Source organism: Camelus ferus, chromosome 27 (genome assembly GCF_009834535.1).
Source record: "Camelus ferus isolate YT-003-E chromosome 27, BCGSAC_Cfer_1.0, whole genome shotgun sequence".
Classification (NCBI taxonomy): domain Eukaryota; kingdom Metazoa; phylum Chordata; class Mammalia; order Artiodactyla; family Camelidae; genus Camelus; species Camelus ferus.
Window position 1 is genome coordinate 11,926,260 of NC_045722.1, and position 22,468 is coordinate 11,948,727.

At 51.3% G+C, this 22,468-nt stretch overlaps 2 protein-coding genes and 1 non-coding gene across 6 annotated transcripts in view; 1 reads left to right on the forward strand and 2 right to left on the reverse strand.

Moving 5' to 3' along the window:
- Window positions 1-81: 81 nt before the first annotated feature.
- POLG (DNA polymerase gamma, catalytic subunit) lies at window positions 82-17,395 on the forward strand. 4 transcript variants are annotated; one of them, XM_032469340.1, is made up of 23 exons: window positions 82-263; window positions 992-1,768; window positions 4,621-4,816; window positions 5,663-5,827; window positions 5,937-6,083; window positions 6,231-6,310; window positions 7,106-7,288; window positions 7,394-7,548; window positions 7,715-7,841; window positions 8,799-9,035; window positions 9,982-10,102; window positions 10,311-10,397; window positions 10,698-10,805; window positions 11,108-11,268; window positions 11,981-12,034; window positions 12,151-12,268; window positions 12,716-12,851; window positions 12,953-13,199; window positions 14,541-14,663; window positions 14,789-14,957; window positions 15,073-15,281; window positions 16,210-16,370; window positions 16,882-17,395. In XM_032469340.1, the coding sequence occupies exons 2-23, from the start codon at window positions 1,152-1,154 to the stop codon at window positions 16,956-16,958; spliced, it is 3,678 nt and encodes a 1,225-aa protein (XP_032325231.1). In that variant the 5' UTR covers window positions 82-263; window positions 992-1,151; the 3' UTR covers window positions 16,959-17,395. The 4 variants fall into 4 exon arrangements, with proteins under 4 accessions (XP_032325231.1, XP_032325233.1, XP_032325235.1 ...); XM_032469342.1 differs by having other exon boundaries at window positions 7,394-7,494; XM_032469341.1 differs by having other exon boundaries at window positions 86-237.
- Window positions 16,618-22,468, reverse strand: part of FANCI (FA complementation group I) — a 57,473-nt gene continuing 51,622 nt past the window's right edge. Inside the window, exons 35-38 of the mRNA XM_006192571.3 lie at window positions 20,249-20,323; window positions 18,678-18,773; window positions 18,286-18,393; window positions 16,618-17,310 (exon numbers count right to left, since the gene is read on the reverse strand). Coding sequence (XP_006192633.1) covers window positions 17,248-17,310; window positions 18,286-18,393; window positions 18,678-18,773; window positions 20,249-20,323 — 342 coding nt within the window. The 3' untranslated portion in view covers window positions 16,618-17,247. The remainder of the gene's footprint in view (window positions 17,311-18,285; window positions 18,394-18,677; window positions 18,774-20,248; window positions 20,324-22,468) is intronic.
- TRNAT-GGU lies at window positions 19,536-19,607 on the reverse strand. Its single transcript has one exon. It is a non-coding gene; the product is annotated as a tRNA-Thr (tRNA).

A 22,468-nucleotide genomic window follows, 5' to 3' on the forward strand; every position in this document is an offset into this window, starting at 1 on the left:
ATTCCCCCCCCGCGGGCGGACCGGCCCACTTGTAGCTCTCCTATTGGTCGCGCCGGGAGTCTCCCGCCTGCCTCTCGGGTAGCCGCGGGACTGAGCGGGGAGCAGACGGGAAGTTGCGAGTGCCAGTGAGGCGGACTAGTCCGGTGAAGGCCACAAGCCACCCTGAGGCTGCAGAGGCCGCGCGGAGGGAGACGTCGCGTCGCCAGCTTGGGGTCGGGAAGCGCCGGGCGCACTGAGGTTTCCGGCGGGTTCGGCTGTGGCGGGTAGGCCAGGTTGCTGAGCGGCGGTGCGGCCCCTCCCTTTCCAGTCAGGGAGCGAGGCCCTGAGCTGGGCGGAGGCTCGTCCCAGGACGCACCGCGGCGCCGCCGCCGGGCTTAGGCGAGCGGCCGGGTGGCCGAGAGCGCGGGGCCACTGCCGACGCCCCCTGCAGGGCGCCTTGGGCCCTCTGGGCCGCGACCTGCGAGTGGATGGGGGCCCTGCGGGACGGCGGCGCACCCGGCGTGTTCGAATCTGGGCGCTGACACCTAAAGGCGCTAGGCCTTCTGACCGCGGCGGTCGCGGTGACGGCAGCCACCATTTGCCTAGCACTTGCTGAGGGCCAGGCCGCGCGACACGTTCGCCCTTTGTCACCCAAACAGCAGTCCTGTGTGATAGAATCAGTAACCCCATTTCACAGAGTAGGAAATTGGGCTCTAAGGAGCTTGGCCAAGGTCACACATCTCTTAAGAGTCAGAGCCGGGAATCAAACCCGCGTCGTATTCCAGAGTCTGCACTCTTAACCTTCGCCTTTCATGATGAACCTACGTGAACCTCAGTTTTCTCAGGAGGGTTATTGATGTTTCCCGATTGTTTTATAATTAACTGAGAAAATGTACCTAAAGGCGCCTGGCACGCTGCCTGGGACGCAGTGAGTGCTCAAGAAACGATGGCTGTTAATATGACACGTGTTAACGTGTCTAATAAGTAACACTGTATCATCTATCTCCTTTAGGATTTGTGGGTGGAAGGCAGGCATGGTCAGAACCGTTTCACTGACAGGAAAACAGAGACAGGACCTGTCTCTCTCCACGTCTTTCAACCAGTAAAAGCAGCCAAGCTGGAGTCCAAAGCCAGGTGTCCTGACTCCCAGCGGGGGGCTCCCTGCACCAACCATGAGCCGCCTGCTCTGGAGGAAGGTGGCCGGCGCCACCGTCGGGCCAGGGCCGGTTCCAGCTCCGGGGCGTTGGGTCTCCAGCTCCGCCCCCGGCCCCGGCCCCAGCGACGCGCAGCTGCAGCCGCAGCAGCAGCAAGTGTCATCCTCGGAGGACGGGCAGCTGCGGCACAACCCATTGCACATCCAGATGCTCTCGAGAGGGCTTCACGAGCAAATCTTCGGGCGCGGCGGGGAGATGCCCGGCGAGGCCGCGGTGCGCCGCAGCGTCGAGCACCTACAGAAGCACGGGCTCTGGGGGCAGCCGGCCGCGCCCTTGCCCGACGTGGAGCTGCGCCTGCCGCCCCTCTACGGGGGCAGCCTGGACCAGCACTTCCGCCTCCTGGCCCAGAAGCAGAGCCTGCCCTACCTGGAGGCGGCCAACCTGCTATTGCAGGCCCAGCTGCCCCCCCGGCCCCCGAGCTGGGCCTGGGCGGAGGGCTGGACCCGGTACGGCCCCGCGGGGGAGGCCGAACCCGTGGCCATCCCCGAGGAGCGGGCCCTGGTGTTCGACGTGGAGGTCTGCTTGGCAGAGGGAACTTGCCCCACGTTGGCGGTGGCCATATCCCCCTCGGCCTGGTGAGTAGGGAGTGGGGTCAGGGGATTTTAGCACACGTAGGGGGCCCAGCTTAATAGTTTGGTTCAGTGCACATTTGCTGAGCTCCCACTATGTGTCCGGCCGGTGCTCTTCCAGGGGCCGTAGATTAAGTAATGAACTAAGATAGGCTTGACCCTAGCTTTTACAGAACTTACTTTCTGGTGGGAAGATATGGGTAGTAAACTACACCTAAGCAAATGTCAGGTGGTGATAGGGGCTCTGCAGAGAATCACAGGATAGTGTCGCGCTCGAGACTGACTGGGAGAGGAGCTTGAGATCACCTCGATTTGTGCCTCTACCCCTTCTCCTGATAGCTTTCTGAGGAGTTAGTCCAGGACACTTGAATGGTGTTTCTATTTGGGGATGCTATTGGTTATTTTGGGCAGGAGAATTCTCCCTTTTGCGGGAATGTCCCAGGCAGTGTAAGACACAGCATCCCCAGGCGCTCCCTTAAATGCCAGACCAAATCCACCCCCGCCCTCAACTCCAACCTTTCCAAATCTCAGATAGCAGTCCCCTGACCACACCACCCCCAGCTGAGAAGCACTGCTTCATGCCCCCAGCTTCCCAAGCAGGCATGCAGGCATTTTGGTCCCCAAAAGGTATATCCAATCTCTCTTTTCCTTTAAAATAACTTTCTAAGTGCTACCCAAGTTTCTTTTTCAAACAATGATGGCAGTACTGTTTCTCCCCTTTTTTATTCTTCATTCCAGGATTAAAATACTATTTACAACCTTAATGCTTTCAGGCATGGCCAGCAAAAAAGTTGGCAGTTTCTTTATTCCTATTGGAAGCTACATCTTTGTAAAGAAAGCTGCGAAATGTTAAATATGCAGTTGAAAATGGTGAAAACATGGCTAAATAGATAAGGTAGGCATTAATGGCTGAAAAGAGCAAAACTAGATGATTCTTTGTTGATTTAGTTCCAGTTAAGAGGAGCATCTCAGTGCTTACTCTGTAACTTGATGGTCAATATAGAGGGGATACTGTCCATCATTTGAGAAAGTAAAGTAGGCTGTAGTGGCTGAAAGGAAATTAGGAAACAAGTGACAAGAAAGGCATATTTTGATCTCTTGGTCATTTTTGGCCAATTTACCTGAAGTCCCCCTTTTCTTTTCTCTTCCTCCTTCTTCGTCCTCCTACTTTCCACCTCTTTTTCCTCTCTCTCCCTGTCCTTCCCATCCTCCTCTCATTCTCATTCCATTCTTGCTAGTGGTGTTGGGGACATTGCTCAGTTTGCCAGATGGCAGAAGTCATGCTAAGGCCTGGGCTCCTACTAGGGCCTTCCTTCTGGGAGCCTGGCTGTGGTGGGGGCATGGGTGACCTGAGCACATCCTTGCCATGTGGCTGCATCACATCAGGTACCTGGGTACCTGAGCAGCCTGCAGTTTCCAGTGGGAGGGGGAAGCCTTGGACAGCTCATAGAACAGCTTCCCAAAGGCTGCTGGTAAGGGCTTTGGTCATCAGATCAGGGGAACATTGCACAGGCTGTCACCAGTGATCTAAGATTCACAGGAAAAGTGTAGTGTTAATGGCATTGGTTCTGAGTCATCTTAAATTTGCCAAAGGTGTTTGCATTTTGGTTTTCTTTTTTATCACAACTCAGTTTACCCAGATGGTTCTCATGCATAGCTGCAGACCTGGGCTTTTTACTGCAGCTCAAGCCCCTGTCATCACCTTGGCCTCAGATATTTGACATTCTTTAGCCTTTACTTCTGTGTTGTTTTTAAGGGCTTTGAGGTGCTGAATTGGAAGGGGAGGAGGTTTCAGGTTGAGTCCCTGAACATATTCCCACCATTTGGAGTGTGAGTTAGATTTTACCAGGTTTAAAGCTGGGAACCTCTTTTTGCTGGTTGCCTTCTCCCACAGAGAAACTCATTTTATGTTTGTTGTAACTGTTGTGGCAGATAACCCCTCCTCCCCTCCATAAGGGAAGCAGGGAGCTCCTTCGCAGCTGTGGTGGCCACACATATGGCCTCGTCACTCACTTTGATGCTGAGTGGCCTTGGCCCTTTGGTGTAATCTGTGGTTTGCAAAAGGCTTCTGCTCAGTGGCCATTTTCCCCACACTTAGCCTTATGGGTCTTGAGCAGACTCCAGCCTTGTCCTGAATCAGTGTCAGGCCCCCAACAGGCAGCACACATTCCCTGTCCCTCCTACCCCAACCCCTAGCACATGTGCGTATATTTCCTCCATTCTGGCACTTTCCCTGGTCTCTCACTGAGGGTGGTTGCTCAGAGGCATAGCACCTTCTGTAAGGTGCATGATTTGCTCTTTGTCCTTCAGAGTCTTTTCAGCTGTCAGATGATTCATCCTGTACATGTGTGCAGCATTTGTCTTTTTTTTTTTTTTTTTTTTTTGCCACTTCAATTAAAAAATTCCACTTTGGGTTCTTTTATAATCACCTCTCTCCTTTACTTGTACTTTGAACATTAGCCGTTTTTTGCTTTTGGGCACGAGGAGTTGATACTGTTTATCAAGACACCTCGGAGCCAAGTATAGACTTGGTGAACCCTGGACCTAATAAACCCCTCGGTGGCCCAGGCTGAACGCCTGTCCGGGACTCCTGGTGCTGGGGCACTTAGCTCCACTTCTGTCTATGGAAGCTGAAAAGTAAAGAAGTTTTTGTAACTCCTCCCTGCCCCCAGCCCCACACCCCCAAACCACCCCACCTGAGCTCTAGCTCTGTGAGGGTTAGGAGCACCCCTTGGTCTCACTTGTGTCCCCAGCTGCTAGTGCAGGAGCTGGCATGTGGTGGTAGGTGTGCAGTGGGTGTTGTGGGGCAGAACTTCAGGGCCTCCAAGCTGAATCTGCCTGTCTCTCGCCTCCCTCAGGTATTCCTGGTGCAGCCGGCGGCTGGTGGAAGAGCGTTACTCTTGGACCAGCCAGCTGTCGCCGGCTGACCTCATTCCCCTGGAGGTCCCTGCCAGTGCTGGCGGCCCCACCCAGCGGGATTGGCAGGAGCAGTTAGTGGTGGGGCACAATGTTTGCTTTGACCGAGCACATATCAGGGAGCAGTACCTGATCCAGGTAAGGTTCCTGGGGCCAACTGCAGATTCTGGCGTGGGGTGGGCTAAGAGCCCTGATCTCAGTGGTGAGGGAAGGCATTGCTTTTCCTGGCCAGTACCTCCATTGCCTTTGTAGCAGTGACAGGGCCTTCTGTTGACCAGCCCTGCCTCTGGTCCCTGTGCCAGCTGTTCCGTCATTAGGATCTGCCTGGCACAGGACCTGAGTTGTCACAGTACTAATGGCCCTTATCTCTGTGGCATTTTAGAGCTTAGCATGGGTCTTTGAAGGCTCCGGGACCCACAGCCTGGGCTCACATTTTGCCTCAGCCACTGATGAGCAGCATGAGCTTCTTAACATCCCTGAGCCTCAGTTTCCTTATTTGTAAAATACACTACCTCATAGGTTTGTTGGGAAGGTTTGAACAGTACACATGGCAAACACTCAGAACCATGTCTGGTGTGTAGTTGTGGCAATTCTTAATTTTATGAAAAGTGCTGTAGGAGAAAGGCAGGGCAGCTGAGAGCAGCCTTGGCCTCTAGCTGAGGGTGCTGAGGCTCAGACAGCCTTGGTGACTTGCCCAGGGCCGCCGAGCTTGTGAGTGGCAGGTCTGGGGCTGGGGGCTGAGCCTCATCATTTGGAAGGCTTAGTTTCGGCCACTGTCTTCCCAAGATGCCCCTCAGAGCTGTTGCTAGATGCTGGCAAGGACTTGTGTGTTGGGATTGAGCCAGGCCTGCATCTTCAGGAGTGGCTAGAATTTGAGAAGGCAGGCCTCTCCTGGGTGGAGGGGAGGCCGAGGTAGGGTTGGTGGGCCAAAGCACTGAAGCAGTGGTGGGCTGGCTCTTCAGCCGCAGCCTCTCCCCTCCTCAGGGCTCCCGCATGCGCTTCCTGGACACCATGAGCATGCACATGGCCATCTCAGGGCTAAGCAGCTTCCAGCGCAGCCTGTGGATGGCAGCCAGGCAGGGCAAGCACAAGGCCCGGCACCCTGCACAGCGAGGCCAGAAATCCCAGAGCAAAGCCAATGGCCCAGCGGTGAGAGCACACGGGGAGACTGGAGCAGGGTGCTTGGGACCCTCTCACCAGCCAGACTGTCTGGCTTGAGGCCAAGCTGATCTGCTGTGGCCCTTGCTCTGGCCTCCAGATCTCATCCTGGGACTGGCTGGACATCAGCAGTGTCAATAATCTGGCGGACGTGCACAGTCTCTATGTGGGGGGGTCCCCCTTAGAGAAGGAGCCTCGTGAGCTGTTTGTCAAGGGTAGCATGAAGGACATCCGTGAGAACTTCCAGGTATGGTGGTGGAGAGGGGCTCTGGGGAAGTGGGCCATGGCAGACCTCTAGCGACCCTGGGGAGTACAGCTGACAGACCTGACCCTGAGACCCGGCGGTGGCAGTGGGATGGCTGCCCACCCAGTGCCTTCCTGTCGCCTGTGCCAGGACCTGATGCAGTACTGTGCCCAGGACGTGTGGGCCACCTATGAGGTTTTCCAGCAGCAGCTACCGCTCTTCTTGGAGAGGTGAGGGAAAGCCCCTCTGGGAACCCATGGGGGTCAGTGGGTTCCCGGGACCTGGGCCCACTGTAACCAGGTGGTGACGGGCTTTCTCAGGCTGGGGCCTTAGCCTTTCTGGGCTGAGAGGATGGAGCCTCTGTCCAGTGATGGCTACCTGGACCTTGGACTCTGGGGTTTCTACAGAGGCCCTGGAGGGGAGGACTGAGGCTGTGCTTGTTTCACGTGCATGGTCCTGGTTTGCTAAGCGCCGTTTCTATGCCCACACCCTGAGCTAGGGGCTTCACATCCTTCTTGGTTATGTTTACTAGTGAGACAGTCTTATGATGTGGTCAGAGTCGTAAGCGTCAGCCAGACCTGGTTCCAGTCTTGATAGTATCCAGCTCATTTGACCTTGGGCAAGTTACTTGGTTTCTCTGAGCCTCAGTGTTCTTATCCGTGAAACATACACAGATGTGCCTGACTGCCCCAGATGTGAGGTTCTTGTATGATCTTTTGTGTGTATGGGCTTGTTAGCACAGTGCCTGGCACTTAGTCATTACTCAGTATATGGCAGCCATTTTCATTTTTGTGATCCTAAGGATAGGGTGATATTCCTATTTTATAGATGAAGGAACTGAGGCTCAGAGAGATGAAGTGACTTACCCAGGGTCTTATAGCTGGGAAGTGGTAGAGCTGGGGTTTGAACCCCTGTCTCTTGGACAAGTGAGTGGTTGGGTTGAGGCTTGCCAGGCTGGCTCAGGGAGTGGGTCAAAGCCTTGCCTCCTGTGGTCATTTATGGCAGTCCTGGTGTTTGTCCTCAAGGTGTCCCCACCCGGTGACTCTGGCCGGCATGTTGGAGATGGGTGTCTCCTACCTGCCCGTCAACCAGAACTGGGAGCGTTACCTGGTGGAGGCACAGAGCACCTATGAGGAGCTCCAGAGGGAGATGAAGAAGTCGCTGATGGACCTGGCCAACGATGCCTGCCAGCTGCTCTCAGGAGAGAGGTAGCCAGGCCTTGGGTGGGCAGGATTCCCCTGCAGAGGATGAGCAGGTGGGAGGCCTGGCCTTCAGCTTGGCCTTAGCCCTGCCCTGATGGACTGGCTGTGCAGGTATAAAGAAGATCCCTGGCTCTGGGACCTGGAGTGGGACCTGCAGGAGTTTAAGCAGAAGAAGGCAAAGAAGGTGAAGAGGAAGGAGCCGGCTGCAGCCAGCAAGTTTCCCATCGAGGGGGCTGGGGCCTCTGGGGATCCCAAGGATCAGGAAGGTGGGGAACGTGGGTGGGAGATGGGGCAGGGATGGGCCTGGGAAGGTCCTGGGACCCGGGGATCCCTTGGAAGGGGTCGTTCCAGCCTTCTGGAGTTGAGTAAGCTGGGCAGGTCTTTCCTAGAGACCTTTCACTGGTCCTGATTGTCCTCCCCAACCCTGTGCAGACCCCGGCCCCCCCAGTGAAGAGGAGGAGTTTCAGCGAGATGTCACAGCCCGCGCCTGCTTGGAGCAGCTGAGGGAGACCACAGAGCTCCTGCCCAAGAGGCCCCAGCACCTTCCTGGACACCCCGGGTGAGCCTTGTCCCCCTAACATGTCCAAAGGCCACCCTTACCTCTCCACCGTGGGACACCCCTATTCCGGGCCCAGCACAGTGGATGGCGTGCATTTGGGCCTTTACTAGCTTATTGCCATTTGTTCCTGCCGTTTTCCAATCCTGCTCTCACTTGTTTGCTCTGATCCCTTGGTCACTGGACTTACTCGGAACAAGTGCACTAAGCCTCCCAGCAACCACTGAGGGTGCGAATAGGAATATAACTCCTCCTTTCCAGTAGCTTCTCCCAGAGAGGAGCCAGTTGTGCGGACCAGCCAGCACAGCTGATGTTTATATCTATGGTGAGACAGAAGAGTGATCAGTGTTGACAGCGCCTAACTCTGCCTAGGGAAATCAAGGAAGGCTTCCTTGAGGAGGTGACCCTTCATTCGAGCCCCATGGAGTGGCAGAGTTGTGAAAATAGGGGCAGCCGAGGTGGACAGCAGGGTGCCAACTTTGCATTTGCCCGAGAGTGAGGCCTCCTTAAATTTTGTGCCCTGGGCACCTCACTTGCTGACCCCGGCTTTGGCTTGGTGAACAGCACGTGAGAGATGAGCTCTGATGGCTCTGGTGTGTCTCTGGAGCAGTGGTAGGAGGGCAGATCTACTTGCTCCTCTGGTCAGTTTCCCTGCGTGAAATGGAGCTTGGGAAGGAGTCCAGCCCTGGGCTATGCTTGTGGGTCCTGGCTTCTAAATAGAACAATGGGGCTGACATAGGATCTTTGCTTTTGAGATATTCGAATTATTCTAGGGCACTCCATGGGGGTCCTGGCTGTATCCCAGGGGGAGGGGATGGCAACTGTAGGCTGAGGTCATCAGAAAGCCCTGAGGCCTTGGAGGGTAGATGGGGAATTGTCCTGGTAGAGAGAGCCTTCCCCGCTGTCACATGCTGTTCTCGCCCCACTGCTATGACACTGCTCTCTTCTGGTGGAGCATAGGTGGTATCGGAAGCTCTGTCCCCGGCTAGATGACCCTGCATGGACCCCCGGCCCCAGTCTTCTCAGTCTCCAGATGCGGATCACACCTAAACTCATGGCATTGACCTGGGACGGCTTCCCTCTGCACTACTCGGAGCGGCATGGCTGGGGCTACCTGGTGCCTGGGCGGCGGGACAACCTGGTTAAGGTGCCCACAGGCACTGCCCTAACGTCGACTGAGGTGGCCTGCCCCTACACGTGAGGCTCTGGCTCGGGGAGGAAGGGGTTGGATTCTAGGGACCCCCTCCCCTTGCTGGAGAGACCAAGCCCAGCAGCTCAGACTAGTGGAACAAGCTTGGGTCTGAGAGTCTGGGTTCTCGTTCTTTTTTCATTGGCTGCCCTTTTTCTCTGGGACTCAGAGCCCTGTAGGGGTTGAGGGCGTGGTGCTTGGAGAGGGCAGGACTGAGGTCCTGCTCTTGGACCCAGCAGCACAGCTGCCCCCACAGGAACATGCAGAGAGGGAGGGCTGTTGGAAGACATAAGGGAGATGGGTGTGGTTGCCTTTTTTTGAGTATAATTTATTGAGCACTGATTACATTCTGCATTAATAAACCTTTTACAGTGCGTCCCTCCTCTGTTCCCTAAGCAGCCTCACGAGAAGGATGGTTATCTTCATTTTAGAGTTGGCAAAACAAAGGCCTCGGGAGGTTGGTTGCTTGTCTGAGGTCACAGACCCTGAGCTTTTGACAGACAGGTGTTGGGGAGAAGCCACAGCACTTGAAGCGGCCCAGAATTGAGAGTCCAGGCTCCTCAGAGCAGCCTGAACCACCAGTGGGGCCTTCGGACAAAAGAGGCAGGGATCAGCCCTGCTCCTTTGAGCCGAAGGTTGGATGAGCGGGCAGGAGCCAGCCTGGGGCAGGGCGCGGGCCCTGACTTCCCATTGCTCTGCTCCCAGAGCTTTCCTGGGGAGGTGGTGGCTCTGTGATTAGAGGATTCGAGCTGGCCCAGGCCTCAAACCCAGCCTGCCATCATTGAGCTGCTGTTTTCAGTTTGTCACTCCCTGTCTGTAAACCAGGGAAAGTGCTGTTCCCTTCTGCCTCAGAGCTGACTCTGAGGACTATACAAAGGGAACCGTGGAAGGCCCCCAGCGAGCTACCTGGCCTGGAGGGAGCACCCAGTAATCAGGCTGCTGTTCTCTGCCCAGAGCCATCGAGTCCCTGTACAGGAAGCACTGTCTTGAACAGGGGAAGCAGCAGCTGGAGCCACAGGAGGTGGGCTTGGTGGAGGAGTTCCTGCTCACCGACAGCAGCACCATGTGGCAGACGGTGAGGGTGGGCTCTGAACCTGAGCTCTGGGGAGGGAGCTCTGTTCCCTCAAGGAAGGAGCAGCCTTTTGGGTGGGGGTGGAGCCCTGGATGTGCTAAGTTGCTTACCCCAGGCTGTCCTGGGCTGTCTGCGTGTCGCAGGGAGGGGCTGGTGGATTTGGGCTGACCCAGCCCCCTGCTTCACTCCCTTGGTACCTGGGCCCATCCAGGTGGAAGAAATGGGCTGCTTAGAAGTGGAGGTGGAGGCCAAGATGGAGAACTTGCAAGTGGCGGTGCCAGGTCAACCCCCAGCTCTGGTGAGCTGGGCGCCTGCTCAGGGGTTCTCTGGGTGGGTGCTGGGTGGCAGGGCCCTCCTCTTGTGCCCAAGTAGCTCTTTCCCCCACAGAGAGTTCTGTGGTCTTGGGGGGTTGGGAGTTGCTGCCCTACCCTTGGGTGGCCATACACTTGTTGGAGGCCAAGGAGGAAGCTTGTCCATCCTGTTGTTTCATAGCTTACCTGCTCACCATTTCAGGCCCATTTCCCCACCCTCCTACCCCATGGCCCTCGCTGAATGCAGGTGCTGGAGCAGGGCCTGATCTAGTGTGTGGCCTCCACAGACTGCTGCTGGTGGCCCAAAAGCCAGCCAGCCAGCCTATCACCATGGCAACGGACCTTACAACGATGTGGATATCCCTGGCTGCTGGTTCTTCAAGCTGCCTCACAAGGTGTGTGTCCTGGTTCATGCCCTGTTCCGTGGTGTCCTCGCTGTGCTCAGTACCCACAGTAGGCGTCCTTAGTGACTCAAACCGGGAGACTGCTTTTTTTTTTTACAGCAATGATGGTAGTAAGTAGTGGGGCAGAGTGTGATCTCAGACAGATATCGCCATCTCTCTGAGCCTGTCTTTTCCTTCTGAAAAATGGGTGGTGAGGGGCATGGTGGTGGCAGAGACCAGGTGTACAGGGCATTGGTTCCCCAGCCAGAGGTCTGCCATGTGCCTCTAGCCCCTGCTTCCTTTGCTTTCTTCAGGATGGTAACATCTACAATGTGGGCAGCCCCTTTGCAAAAGACTTCCTGCCGAAGATGGAGGACGGCACCCTGCAGGCTGGCCCAGGAGGTGCCAGTGGGCCTCGGGCTTTGGAAATCAACAAAATGATTTCTTTCTGGAGGAATGCCCATAAACGTATCAGGTGGGCTACCACAGGAGGGCAGAGACATGCTGCTTGTTGGTGCCCCTGGCCAATTACTGCAGTCCTGGGACTCCCTTCCCCTGCCTCCCACCCAGGGGCCCCTGACTCAGCCTGTGCTGAAGTAGAGGGGCAGCCCAGCTGCGATCTGAGGCCAAGCTACTTGTGGTCCTCGTGCCACAGGCAAGTCTCTTTCCCTTTCCAGCTTCAGTTTCCTTGTATGTAAAGAGTTGGTGATGGAGGACCTCAATGGCCCCTCTCAGCTCTTTAAGACCCCTCCCATGAAGGGATAGTAGCCTGTAAGTTCTCTTGGGGGCTGGGAGCTGGATCCTGTGGCTGGGAATGGCAAATGGATCGAAGGCTAGTTCCAAGGCAGTTGCAGCTGCCAGCAGCACACTCTTTGAGTGATGTGATGGGTTGGTGAAGTCTACCCTGAGCGTGGAAGAGGCATTGGTGGCAGGGCTGGTGTTGGATGCCCCATGGATACTCCAGGATGGGGGCAGAAGCTGCCTCAGATGCCTGGCCAGTTGCCAGATGGCTTAAGCTCCTGCATAGTAGATGCCAGGGCCCACCCTGAGTCAGGTCAGTGGGAAGAGAGTTGATGCCAGGCAAGGAGGGGGCACAGCAGCCCCCAAAGCTGGGCAGATGAGGGCTGTGTTTTGATGGGGAATGGATTCTGCTCCCCATGGCTGTACTGAGCAATCTGTCCCCACAGCTCCCAGATGGTCGTGTGGCTGCCCAGGTCGGCTCTGCCCCGTGCTGTGACCAGGTATGGCATGGCAAGTGGTTGTGGGAACAGGAAAACTGAGTGGGGTGGGTCCTAGGACCCAAGCAAGCTATTGAGACTCATGTTCTTCCACTCCCTCACCCCATCACCCCCACCAGGCACCCAAACTACGATGAGGAAGGCCGCTATGGGGCCATCCTGCCCCAGGTGGTGACTGCCGGCACCATCACCCGACGGGCTGTGGAGCCCACGTGGCTCACTGCCAGCAATGCCCGGGTATGTGTCCTCTGTACCTCTGGTCCCCACCTCTCTTATGTCTCCAGAAACTGGGGTTCTGGAGGGCCTTTACTGAGGAGCATGGAAAGGAACCTTAGTTCTGGGTCAGGCAGAACCCAAGTTCAAGTCTGGCTTCATAACATTTTTTCAGCAAAGGTGTTCTAGGCACCTGCTCCTGGCCAGACATTGACAAGACATGATAGGCACAGCTACTGTGGAGTCTAGACCTGGCCAGGCATGGAGCAGGGACTCTGCCTGTCACTCCCATTGCTGCTAGGCAGCCGCCCCTGGAACTGTGGAGTTGAGTTTGGGGCAGTGCTGTCTGGCCTTCCCTAAAACCAGCCCCTGAGGAAAGGCCCCAGCATTCTGTCTAGTCAGGCTCCAGGAATGGGCGAGAGGAGTCTCACTGGAGTATCTAGGTAGGGCCTGACCTCACTCTTCTTGCAGCCTGACCGAGTAGGCAGTGAGTTGAAGGCCATGGTGCAGGCCCCACCCGGCTACGTCCTCGTGGGTGCTGATGTGGACTCACAGGAGCTGTGGATCGCAGCTGTGCTTGGAGATGCCCACTTTGCCGGCATGCATGGTGAGCAGGAGCCAGGGCTGGAGCAACGTGGAGGCAGCCGGATGCCTCGCTGGGGAGAATATTTCTGAAGCCTCCTTTCTCACTCCTGCCTCGCTCCCCAGGCTGTACGGCCTTTGGATGGATGACACTGCAGGGCAGGAAGAGCAGGGGTACCGATCTGCACAGTAAGACCGCTGCCACGGTGGGCATCAGCCGTGAGCACGCTAAGGTCTTCAACTATGGCCGCATCTACGGGGCAGGGCAGCCCTTTGCTGAGCGCCTGCTGATGCAGTTCAACCACCGGCTCACACGGCAGGAAGCAGCTGAGAAGGCCCAGCAGATGTATGCGGTCACCAAGGGCCTCCGCCGGTGAGTGTGCCTCCCCTGTCCGTTACCCCCAGGGCCTCAGGCTTGCCTTCCTACCTTTACCACCCTGATCTTTTCTACCTCTTCCCACTACCTGAGCCCTCACCTGGCCCCTCTCCCTCTAGACCTCTGTGACTTAGCTCCAGGATGGTTTGTCCTTGGGTTGCAACATTTGTTTGTTTAATAGTCAAACATTTTTCCTCATAAGGTTAAAACTGTACTTTTGTTATACTGTCACCAAGTGGTAGCAGGCTGACAGCTCTCGCCATGCAGAATAAACAGTAATGTGGGGGTTGCACTCACATGCCTACAGGGAATGAGAGCGAGTGAAGCAGGTGGTTTAGTAAAAGATAGCTGACAGAAGGGCGCTGTGGGAAACCAGAGACTTAAAACTGACTTAGCTGTAGGAGAGCGCCTTACCAGGCTTCCAGTTTGCTTCCTCTGATAGTACCTATTTTATGCTCAGGGCCTTAGCCGGCTCCTAGGAGGGGTCCTGAATCAAGTGTGAGGGAGGAGAGGTACATTGACAACTTGCTTGGGTATAATATAAAGTGCCCACATTTAATTAACGGACCTCCCCATGAAAGACTGAAAGTGAAGGATAATGCGGAAAAGGAGAGCTGAGTGTTGTCCGGAGTAGGTGAGAGGATGCGGTGGGGTTGGGGCGGCGTGCACCGTGGGCAGTGTGTGCTGATGGAGCCGAGGGCAGTGATGGCAGAGGAAGCTGGGCCTTAGTTGTGGAGACATTTGAAGGCCTCACAGAGGAGTCTGGACCGAGACATAATTTGAACAGGTGAGTGAGACGGCTCTGGAACCATTAGGGAATGAGCCTGGTGATGTCTGAAGTTGCACTGAATGAAGCTGGGAGTCTAGGGCAGTGGGAACTGAGAAGGGTCAGCTAGGCCTGGCTGTATGTTGTCTTCTGCTTCTCTAAATGTCCTCTCCCCTTCGAGGAGCAGCCTGTTCTACCCCCTCTCCCCCGCAGTCCGGGGTGGTCCTCCTGGACTCATACATGGCATCTGTTGGTCATTGGGCAGTGCAGTGTCTAAGGCACTAGGACAATAGTAACAGTAATGGCTTTTGTGTTAGGGTCTGTCCTTTATTGGGCTACCACGGTGTAGCCCACAGGTCCTCGGTTCCTATCTGGGCTCCACCTCTTCCTGGTTGTGTGATCCCAGCAAGTCACTTAGCATCTGTGAGCCTGTGTCCCCCTCTGAAGTAGAGCTTGTAGGGGGAGAGGCATGACCCCAAGTAGTTGTGGAAATGGGAGTGAGGTGGTACTGGACACGCCTAGCACAGAGGATGTATTCCCCAGGAATGACCGTTGTTGACACTGCCCCCCAGGTATCGGCTGTCAGATGATGGCGAATGGCTGGTGAGGGAGTTGGACCTTCCCGTGGACAGGACTGAGGATGGCTGGGTTTCCCTGCAGGATCTGCGCAAGATCCAGAAAGAAGCTTCAAGAAAGTGAGAACCTTCTGTGCATTAAGGATGGAGAGGGTCCAGGCTAGCCCCAAGGAGAGCTGGGATGCTTTTATTAACTCTTGAGATGCTGAAAGACAAAAGCTTGAGCTTTGTTTTTGGTCCCCCAGGTCACGATGGAAGAAGTGGGAGGTGGTAGCTGAACGAGCATGGATGGGGGGCACAGAGTCAGAAATGTTCAACAAGCTGGAGAGCATTGCCATGTCCGACACACCACGTACCCCAGTGCTGGGCTGCCGCATCAGCAGAGCCCTGGAGCCGTCTGCCGTCCAGGGGGAGGTATCTTGTTACCTTGGAACATGGGGAGAGGGGTCACAGCGAGAGCCGGGCTCCTGTACAAAAGTGAACTGCTCTGTGGCCTAATCCTTCCTGCCTGTGCCTACCTTCCCTCCAGTTTATGACCAGCCGTGTGAACTGGGTGGTGCAAAGCTCCGCTGTGGACTACTTACACCTCATGCTTGTGGCCATGAAGTGGCTGTTTGAGGAGTTTGCCATCGATGGGCGCTTCTGCATCAGTATCCATGATGAGGTGCGCTACCTGGTGCGGGAGGAGGACCGCTACCGCGCTGCCCTTGCCCTGCAGATCACCAACCTCCTGACCAGGTAGGTGGGGCTACTGGGCTGGCCACAAGCCAGATGTGTGGGGCTTGGACTGGGCTGAGCATGATCTGAGTTTTTAATCTCCCTGGAAATAAATGTTTCTGCTTTTACTTCTAACTTTAAAAAATTGTAGAAGTCTTAAAAAGACTGTTCTCAACATTTAGAAGAGATTTTTTTTGTCATATACTAAGATTAGGTCACTGAGGAGATAGGAGAGGTCAGGGGAAGGTCAGAGTAGTTCGCAAATTGTGCTTCCCTGCAGAACACACCTTCCTGTTTTGAAAATCAAATGAGAGGCTTTTCTCAATTCATAGAAAATCGAGATGTTTTTCTTTCATTTGTAAATGTTAATTAAGTGCCAGAAGTTTGTTATTCTAACAGAAAATGTTATTATTGAGGTAACTCAAATGTGATTTTTAAAGTATTTTACATTTTTTAATATATTGAGTTGCATTTCCTTACATAGTAAAATTCCTAGTTTATATGGTTGGGTTAAATGATATTACAGTTCCATGTTGATCTGCCACTCAGAACCAGTTTGAGAACCGTGATCTGTCCTGATTAATGGGTAAATAATGAATGTTTACAATACTCAACACTGTCTCCACTGCCCTCCTAATCATTTCCTTAACAAAGCTAATGAAAGTCCCTGTATATTCAAACTCTGGCCCAATAACTGGAAGAAATTTTTTACCCCAATAAAGTGTACCAAACTGGGGGAAAAAAGGTGTTTTGAGCCCATAATTGTATGTTATCAGTGGGACGTATTTGGCTGCTGGATAAGGGGCAGTGCTGGCCCTTCAGTTTCTTCTCTAAGTGAACACAGAGTTGGTTGTGTGGAGGCCCTGCCCTAAGGGATACCAAGTAATTTCTCTTGGAGTGACGGGCCTTTTTCACAGAGGACACGACTGAGAGATCGGGTCTCTTTCAGGTGCATGTTTGCCTATAAGCTGGGTCTGAACGACTTGCCCCAGTCAGTCGCCTTTTTCAGTGCAGTCGATATTGACCAGTGCCTCAGGAAGGAAGTGACCATGGATTGTAAAACCCCTTCCAACCCAACTGGGATGGAAAGGAGATATGGGATTCCCCAGGGTAAGCACAACACGTGTGTTGCCTGTTACGTGTGGGATATGAGGTAGTCTAGAAAGTGGTCTTGGACAATAGGAAGCTTGGAGCACCAGAGGAAGAGACGCCCCTTCCTTGTGCTGTGTACGAGGCTATTTCAGTTTATAATGTGCCCTGGGTCCAAAGTGAGTATGATGTGATGTTAAAAATCACAAAAGGATGTGTTTCTAGAAAGCTGTTCATAGTAAAATGAAGAAATATTTGAAACTCTGGCTTCTTGCATCCACAACAGAAATGTTTAAAGGTTTATTGTATAAAGTCAAAGTGTATTCTTAGGTGAAAAAACTGTGCTTTGAATGACAAATTAGAAAACTTATTTTCTATTTAAAGTGTATCTAAGACAAACTTAACCATTCCTGGCAGTTACTCTCAACCCTTCCGTCCTTTTTGACCTTAGCATGAAGCTCCTTTTCTCACTCCTGAGCTCTTAGTTACAGTTCTTATGGAGACATCCTAACTAATTTGCACTATTTTTCAGGTGAAGCGCTGGATATTTACCAGATAATTGAACTCACCAAAGGCTCCTTGGAAAAACGAAGCCAGCCTGGACCATAGCTCTGCCTGGAGGCTCTGTATTTGCTCCCATGGAGCTTCATTGGGGCGGTGCAGGCTCCTAAACTCAGGCTTTCAGCTGTGCTTTTTGCAAAAGGGCTTGCCTAAGGCCAGCCACTTTTCAGTAGCAGGACCTGCCAAGAATGATTGCCTCTAACTAAAGGTGCAGTTGAGTTCAGTGGGTTCAGAACCAAGATGCCAACACTGGTGCAGGCTGTAGGACAACGGGGCATTGTTGCTTGTTGGGTAAAAAGAAAGCAGAAGCCCCAAAGGTCGCATTAACTCAGGCATTTCATTTCTTTTTTTTCTTCTTGGCTGGTTCTTTGTTCTGTCCCTCTTGCTCTGATGCAGTGCCCTAGAAGAGGGAAAAACGTAATGCTCTAATGTGATAAACCTGCTCAGAGGCAGTGGAAATAAAAATCCTTTATCTTCTCATCAGAGCCTGTGTCAGTCATGCTTTCTCCCCTTCCCCACCCACGGGAAGAAATTAATGTTGAGGATGGGGAGACCTCTACAGTAGAGTAAGGTAGTGCTACCTGCTTTCCTTTGGACTTTTGTTACACCTGGGGAGATGGATGGGACACGATGACAGAGAAGGGGCATCAAAATGCTACATAACTCCCCTGAACTCAAGTGCCAAGTAGGCAGAGGGAGTGGATGGGGCCAGGTGCATTATGGCCTGGAGTAATAAACTAAAGAATGTAGGTTCAAAATTTTTGAGATGCTAGCTAGAAAGCTGGGGTGTTTTATGTAAACTTCCAATTTTTGAAATGAGAATGGGCCACTGATTTGGTACTTCTATTTTGGACAAACCAGAGGTGTTAGAAATCTTAAATGCTAGAGGCAAGGAAACACTGGGTCCTGCTTCAGTCGGGTTCACAGTACTACTGTACCTGGTTTGTTCCTCCTCCTCTAGTTTTGCCAGAGGGGGAAAAGGAGGATAGGAAACTGGCATGACTACCTGAGCTAACCATAGAGTGACCCTACTTTGAAGGAGGGAATGATAGAAATGGAAGTAAACTGGTTTCTGAGCCAGAATGTGCGGGCTCATAATTTTCCAGTGGTTCAAAAAGGCACAGAAGACCTGCAGTAAGACCTTGTTTTCATCAGCCCCTTTCTGGAAATGTCTACCCAAAATGTACAGGCCTGGGCAACTTGATATGGTTCAAGCTTTATAACCGTTCTCTTAAGAATGCTCAGCTTCATCTCTGACCACCTTTTGGCCCTTTCTGAGACTAATGTGTGGCTGCTCCCAGATACACAGGCTACTGACAACCACTTAGAAGGGGTGGCCGGGCTTGCTCCACTCCAGTCAGACGCAGGCACTGACCTCTTCGTTTTCATCCTCCTCATCCTCTCGAAGAACCACGTCCAGGATGTTTCCTTTGATCTTGAAGTCCCGTGAGGTGCTGAGCTTTATGTGCTGCATCAGGTTCACCTGTGGCAGGATCACAAACCGGGCACGTTTCCCTGCTGATAGATCCTGCCCAGGACAGCCTCAGCCATCTCTGACAAGCCCTTCAGTTCCTACTTAAAGTAAGCAACCACCCACTTGACCTTTTCCATCAGTTTCCTCACATGAATGTGGCTTCGGGCCATCAGGTCAGAAATAGCAAAGAAACAGAAAAGAACTGCAATTCTTTGCCCCATTGTAGTTGTGCTGCTTCAGGCCAGGTCCTCTCACAGTGTACACAGAATTGGTAGAAAATAGAGTATGTTTACCTTGGATCTCTTAGAAAGGTGGATGAGAAATTTTTCATACTGTTCAATGGCAAAGATGAGATTAGGGATTGGCTTGGTTTCCCGAAGAACTCTGGCCTACAGGGCAAAGAAGAGAAGACCTAAATTTTGGGTTCAAGGGTTTCTGAAGTCCTCTGAAGCTGTCAGTAACAGAACTGTTCATGGCTTTGGGGGGAAGCTAGTCAGTTTTCCAATCGAATGCAGCTTTACTTATACACCAGTAATGAAGTGGTACTTCACAGTCTCATCAAAGGACCTAAATGCCAGTGGAGATTGTAGCAAATCCTTCCATTTATTTCCTAAATATTTGTTATCTAGAGACTGGCCAAGGGAAGGACTGTTGTGAGAAATTTGGTTGCCTCTCTGACTTGATATTCTTGTAACAGTGAGCCCATTCTGCACCAGCTCTACTTCCTCTAATTTACATATGAATTTTCACTGCTGGGATTGTATCTCTTTCCCTTCAACTTGAACTGTAACTTGTAGATCCTTCCATACACTTCTTATGAATACAGACATGTTTCTGTATTAAAAAAAAAAACTACAGATGAGGACATTGTTCTCATCTTTTTTTCTTAACATCTTGGAGAGAATTCTGCATCTGAACTTTTAGATTTGTATCTTTTTCATGTCTGCATAGTATTCTACAGTATAAATGTACTATAAACCCATTTAGCCAGTCCTCTATTAGTAGGTGTCTAAGTTTTCCCAATATTTCATTTTTATATACAACATTGCTAGGACCATTCTATACATAGGCCTTTAAAAAAATTTTATTTATTTTTTAAATGGCCGTTTCTTTCTATTTATTTATGGGGGGTTAGGCTTGCTTATTTTTAATGAAGGTACTGGGGATTGAACCCAGGACCTCGTGCATACCAAGCACGCACTCTACCACTGAGCCATATCCCCCCCACCCCCAAATCCTATATATATAGGCCTTTATAATTTCTATATCCTAAAAGTGGAATTGTTACATTAGAGAGAGAGAGAGAGACATAAACTTTTCCTAAAACCAGTTCCTCCACAATGGTTATCCTAAGCTATTTCTATTTTTAAAGAAAGCTCAAGATTTTCTGGTATTTCCTGAATAAAGCACGTATTTTTTTTTGTTTAGAGAAAGATGTTCCACCTGATCATATAAAATCCATGAGCCGAGAAGCAGCCATGCACAAGCACTTTTCCCCAGCTTTATATAATTCACATACCATACAATTTACCTGTTTACATGGTAGTTTAGTGTTTTTTTGTATATTCACAGAACTGTACAACCATCACTAGAGTCAATTTTAGAACATTTTCACCCTCCCCCAAGAAATCCTGCACCCATTTTAGCAGGCACCTTCCCAGTTTCTCCAGTACCTCACTGCACTCCCCAGTTCTAGGCAACAACTAATTTAATTTGTGTCTTTTCAGATTTTCCTTTTCTGGACATTTTGTATAAATGGACTCATATAATATGTAGTCTTTTTGTGACAGGCTTCTTTCACTTAGCATAGTATTTTCAAGGTTCACCAACAACCACATTTTAATGGTTACTGTCAGCAACTTACCATGACTGTGGCACCAGCAGAGGCTTTCTCTTTTTTCTTTTCTCCTGTATATTTTAGGCTCTTACTCTTCTTGTTCTAAGAAACAGAAACAATTTCTCATTCCTGAAGATTTTTCTGTAGCGCTAGCAGGCTAGTGGTAGTTTTCTAGGAAGGTGATTAAAGAAGAGTGTGGGGACTCATAAAAGAGCCAAGTCTGGGTGAAGAGAGAATCCTGTAGCAGACGCTGGAAGACGGGGAATATTCTGTGACACTTAATAATCCTAAAATAGTTTTCTATTTCTTTTTGTCGTTGGAAGGTTTTACAATCTTGCTCTTAGAAGCACCTGGCAGTTAGGGCAGGACCAACCATTGTTATACCAGGCCAGCCAAGGGACTATTGAGGTACAAAAGGATGGTAAAAATGGGGACTGTCAAGGCAGTAGTAGGAATAGGTAGTTCCCTACTGGGAAGTTAACTAAAAGGGTTGCATAAAGGAGAGGAAGCTGGAGAGGCTGTTCTGAGGCCTGAAGTCTTCGCACTTGGAGGCAATCACCAGGATTATCTTACACGGGTCACAGGGATGCTTATTTCCCTGTTACAGATAAACAGAGAATAAAGAGCTCCTGGATACAGAAAGAACCAATAAGAAAGGGAACCAAGAAGTACAGGATTCTGATAAGGCAGAAGAGAATCAAGACACGAGTCAGGAGAGACTGAGGAGAAAAGCCACCCAAGTATGAGGTACGCAAAGAGGAATCTTTTATCTGAAGGGGGAGTTCTATGCCCTCTAGGAATGAAACTTACCATGCTCCATGGGGTAAGAAAAAGAATTAAAAGGAAACCTGTAAATCAACTAGACTTCAATTAAAAAAAAAAAAAAAAACCACATCATTACCAGTATAATATCTGATGCCTCAAAAAACAGACAAAACAGAGACCTGCACATGAAGAGAAATTATACCATTAGAGCCATGTGAGAAGCAGGAGGCTTGGTCCACAAGCCATGTTCTAGAAAATAAGAAAACGTATGGATTCCAGAGGGGCTGGTGTGCAGAAACCTATTTTGGCCCTGGAAAGCAGGGTAGAGTGTGAAACCTTTTTAAGGGAGGGGCAGAGAAGCAGCCATAGATAGAGCTCATGTGACCAAATGGAAAGTAAGCCACCATCCTAAAGGTTGTACCCAAGATGGGACCTTATTGAAACTCCCTAAATCAACCCCATCTATTGCCCATTTCTGCCAATTCAGGTAGGATTAAAACTGTAGCTGGAAGAGAAGCGTCTTTTAAAGGTACACAGTTCTGAGCAGGATGCTAAAGGTTTTGGAGCAATAGCTTTCATCACTTTCTTCCCACTGAGATCCAAGGCTATGGGAAAAAAGAAGGGGCTAAAAGAGAATAAATAGCTCTCTAAAAGATGCAGCAAATACAATCCAGATTTCTAGATAAAAGTTGGAGTTAATGGAACCATGGGCTCTTGCCCGAGGTCGCTCATCAAGTCCATCTCACAAAGAGAAAAATGTTTGCCTGTGAATCAGCTCACTTGTCCAGTAAGGCTTTATGTCAAACACAGACTGGGAAGGGGGAAAATATCCAGGGAATACATAACTGGTTTTTGTGTAATGTAGAAACAAATGTAACGCAGAACGAGTTTTTGTGTAACGTGGAAAAAAACCAGTCTAGAAGGCGCCTGGTGATATGCAGAAGAAAATGCTTGAGCGTGGAGTCAAACACAAAAACCCAAACCTTCCAACACTTTACATGTCCATGAGTATCAAGTATTAATTCTAGAGCAGGGGCTGGCCAACTACAACCCATAGGCCAAATCTAGCCCACCGCTTGTTTTTGAAAATAAAATTTTATTGAACACAGCCAAGCTCATTCATTTGTATATTGTCTATGGCTATTTTTATGCTACAACAGCACAGTTTAGTTGTGACAGTGACTGTATGGCCTGCAAAACCTAAAAGCAACTTACCATCTGGCCCTTTACAGAAAAATATGCTGGTCCTTGTAGAGTCAAACCACTTGGGTTCAAGCCTCAGCTCTGCCTCTTGCTATCTGTTCTTGGCTTTTTAAATAACTAGTATTACTATTTAGCAGAAGAATGTTCCATAGAGTTCAGCTTGGGAAACAATGCCATAAGACCATATTCATTTTATTAGAGCAGCTAATGTTTAGAGAACACTTGCCTGTGTTGTGTGAAGCGCTTTTCATGCATCATCTCGTTCACTCTCACTACACT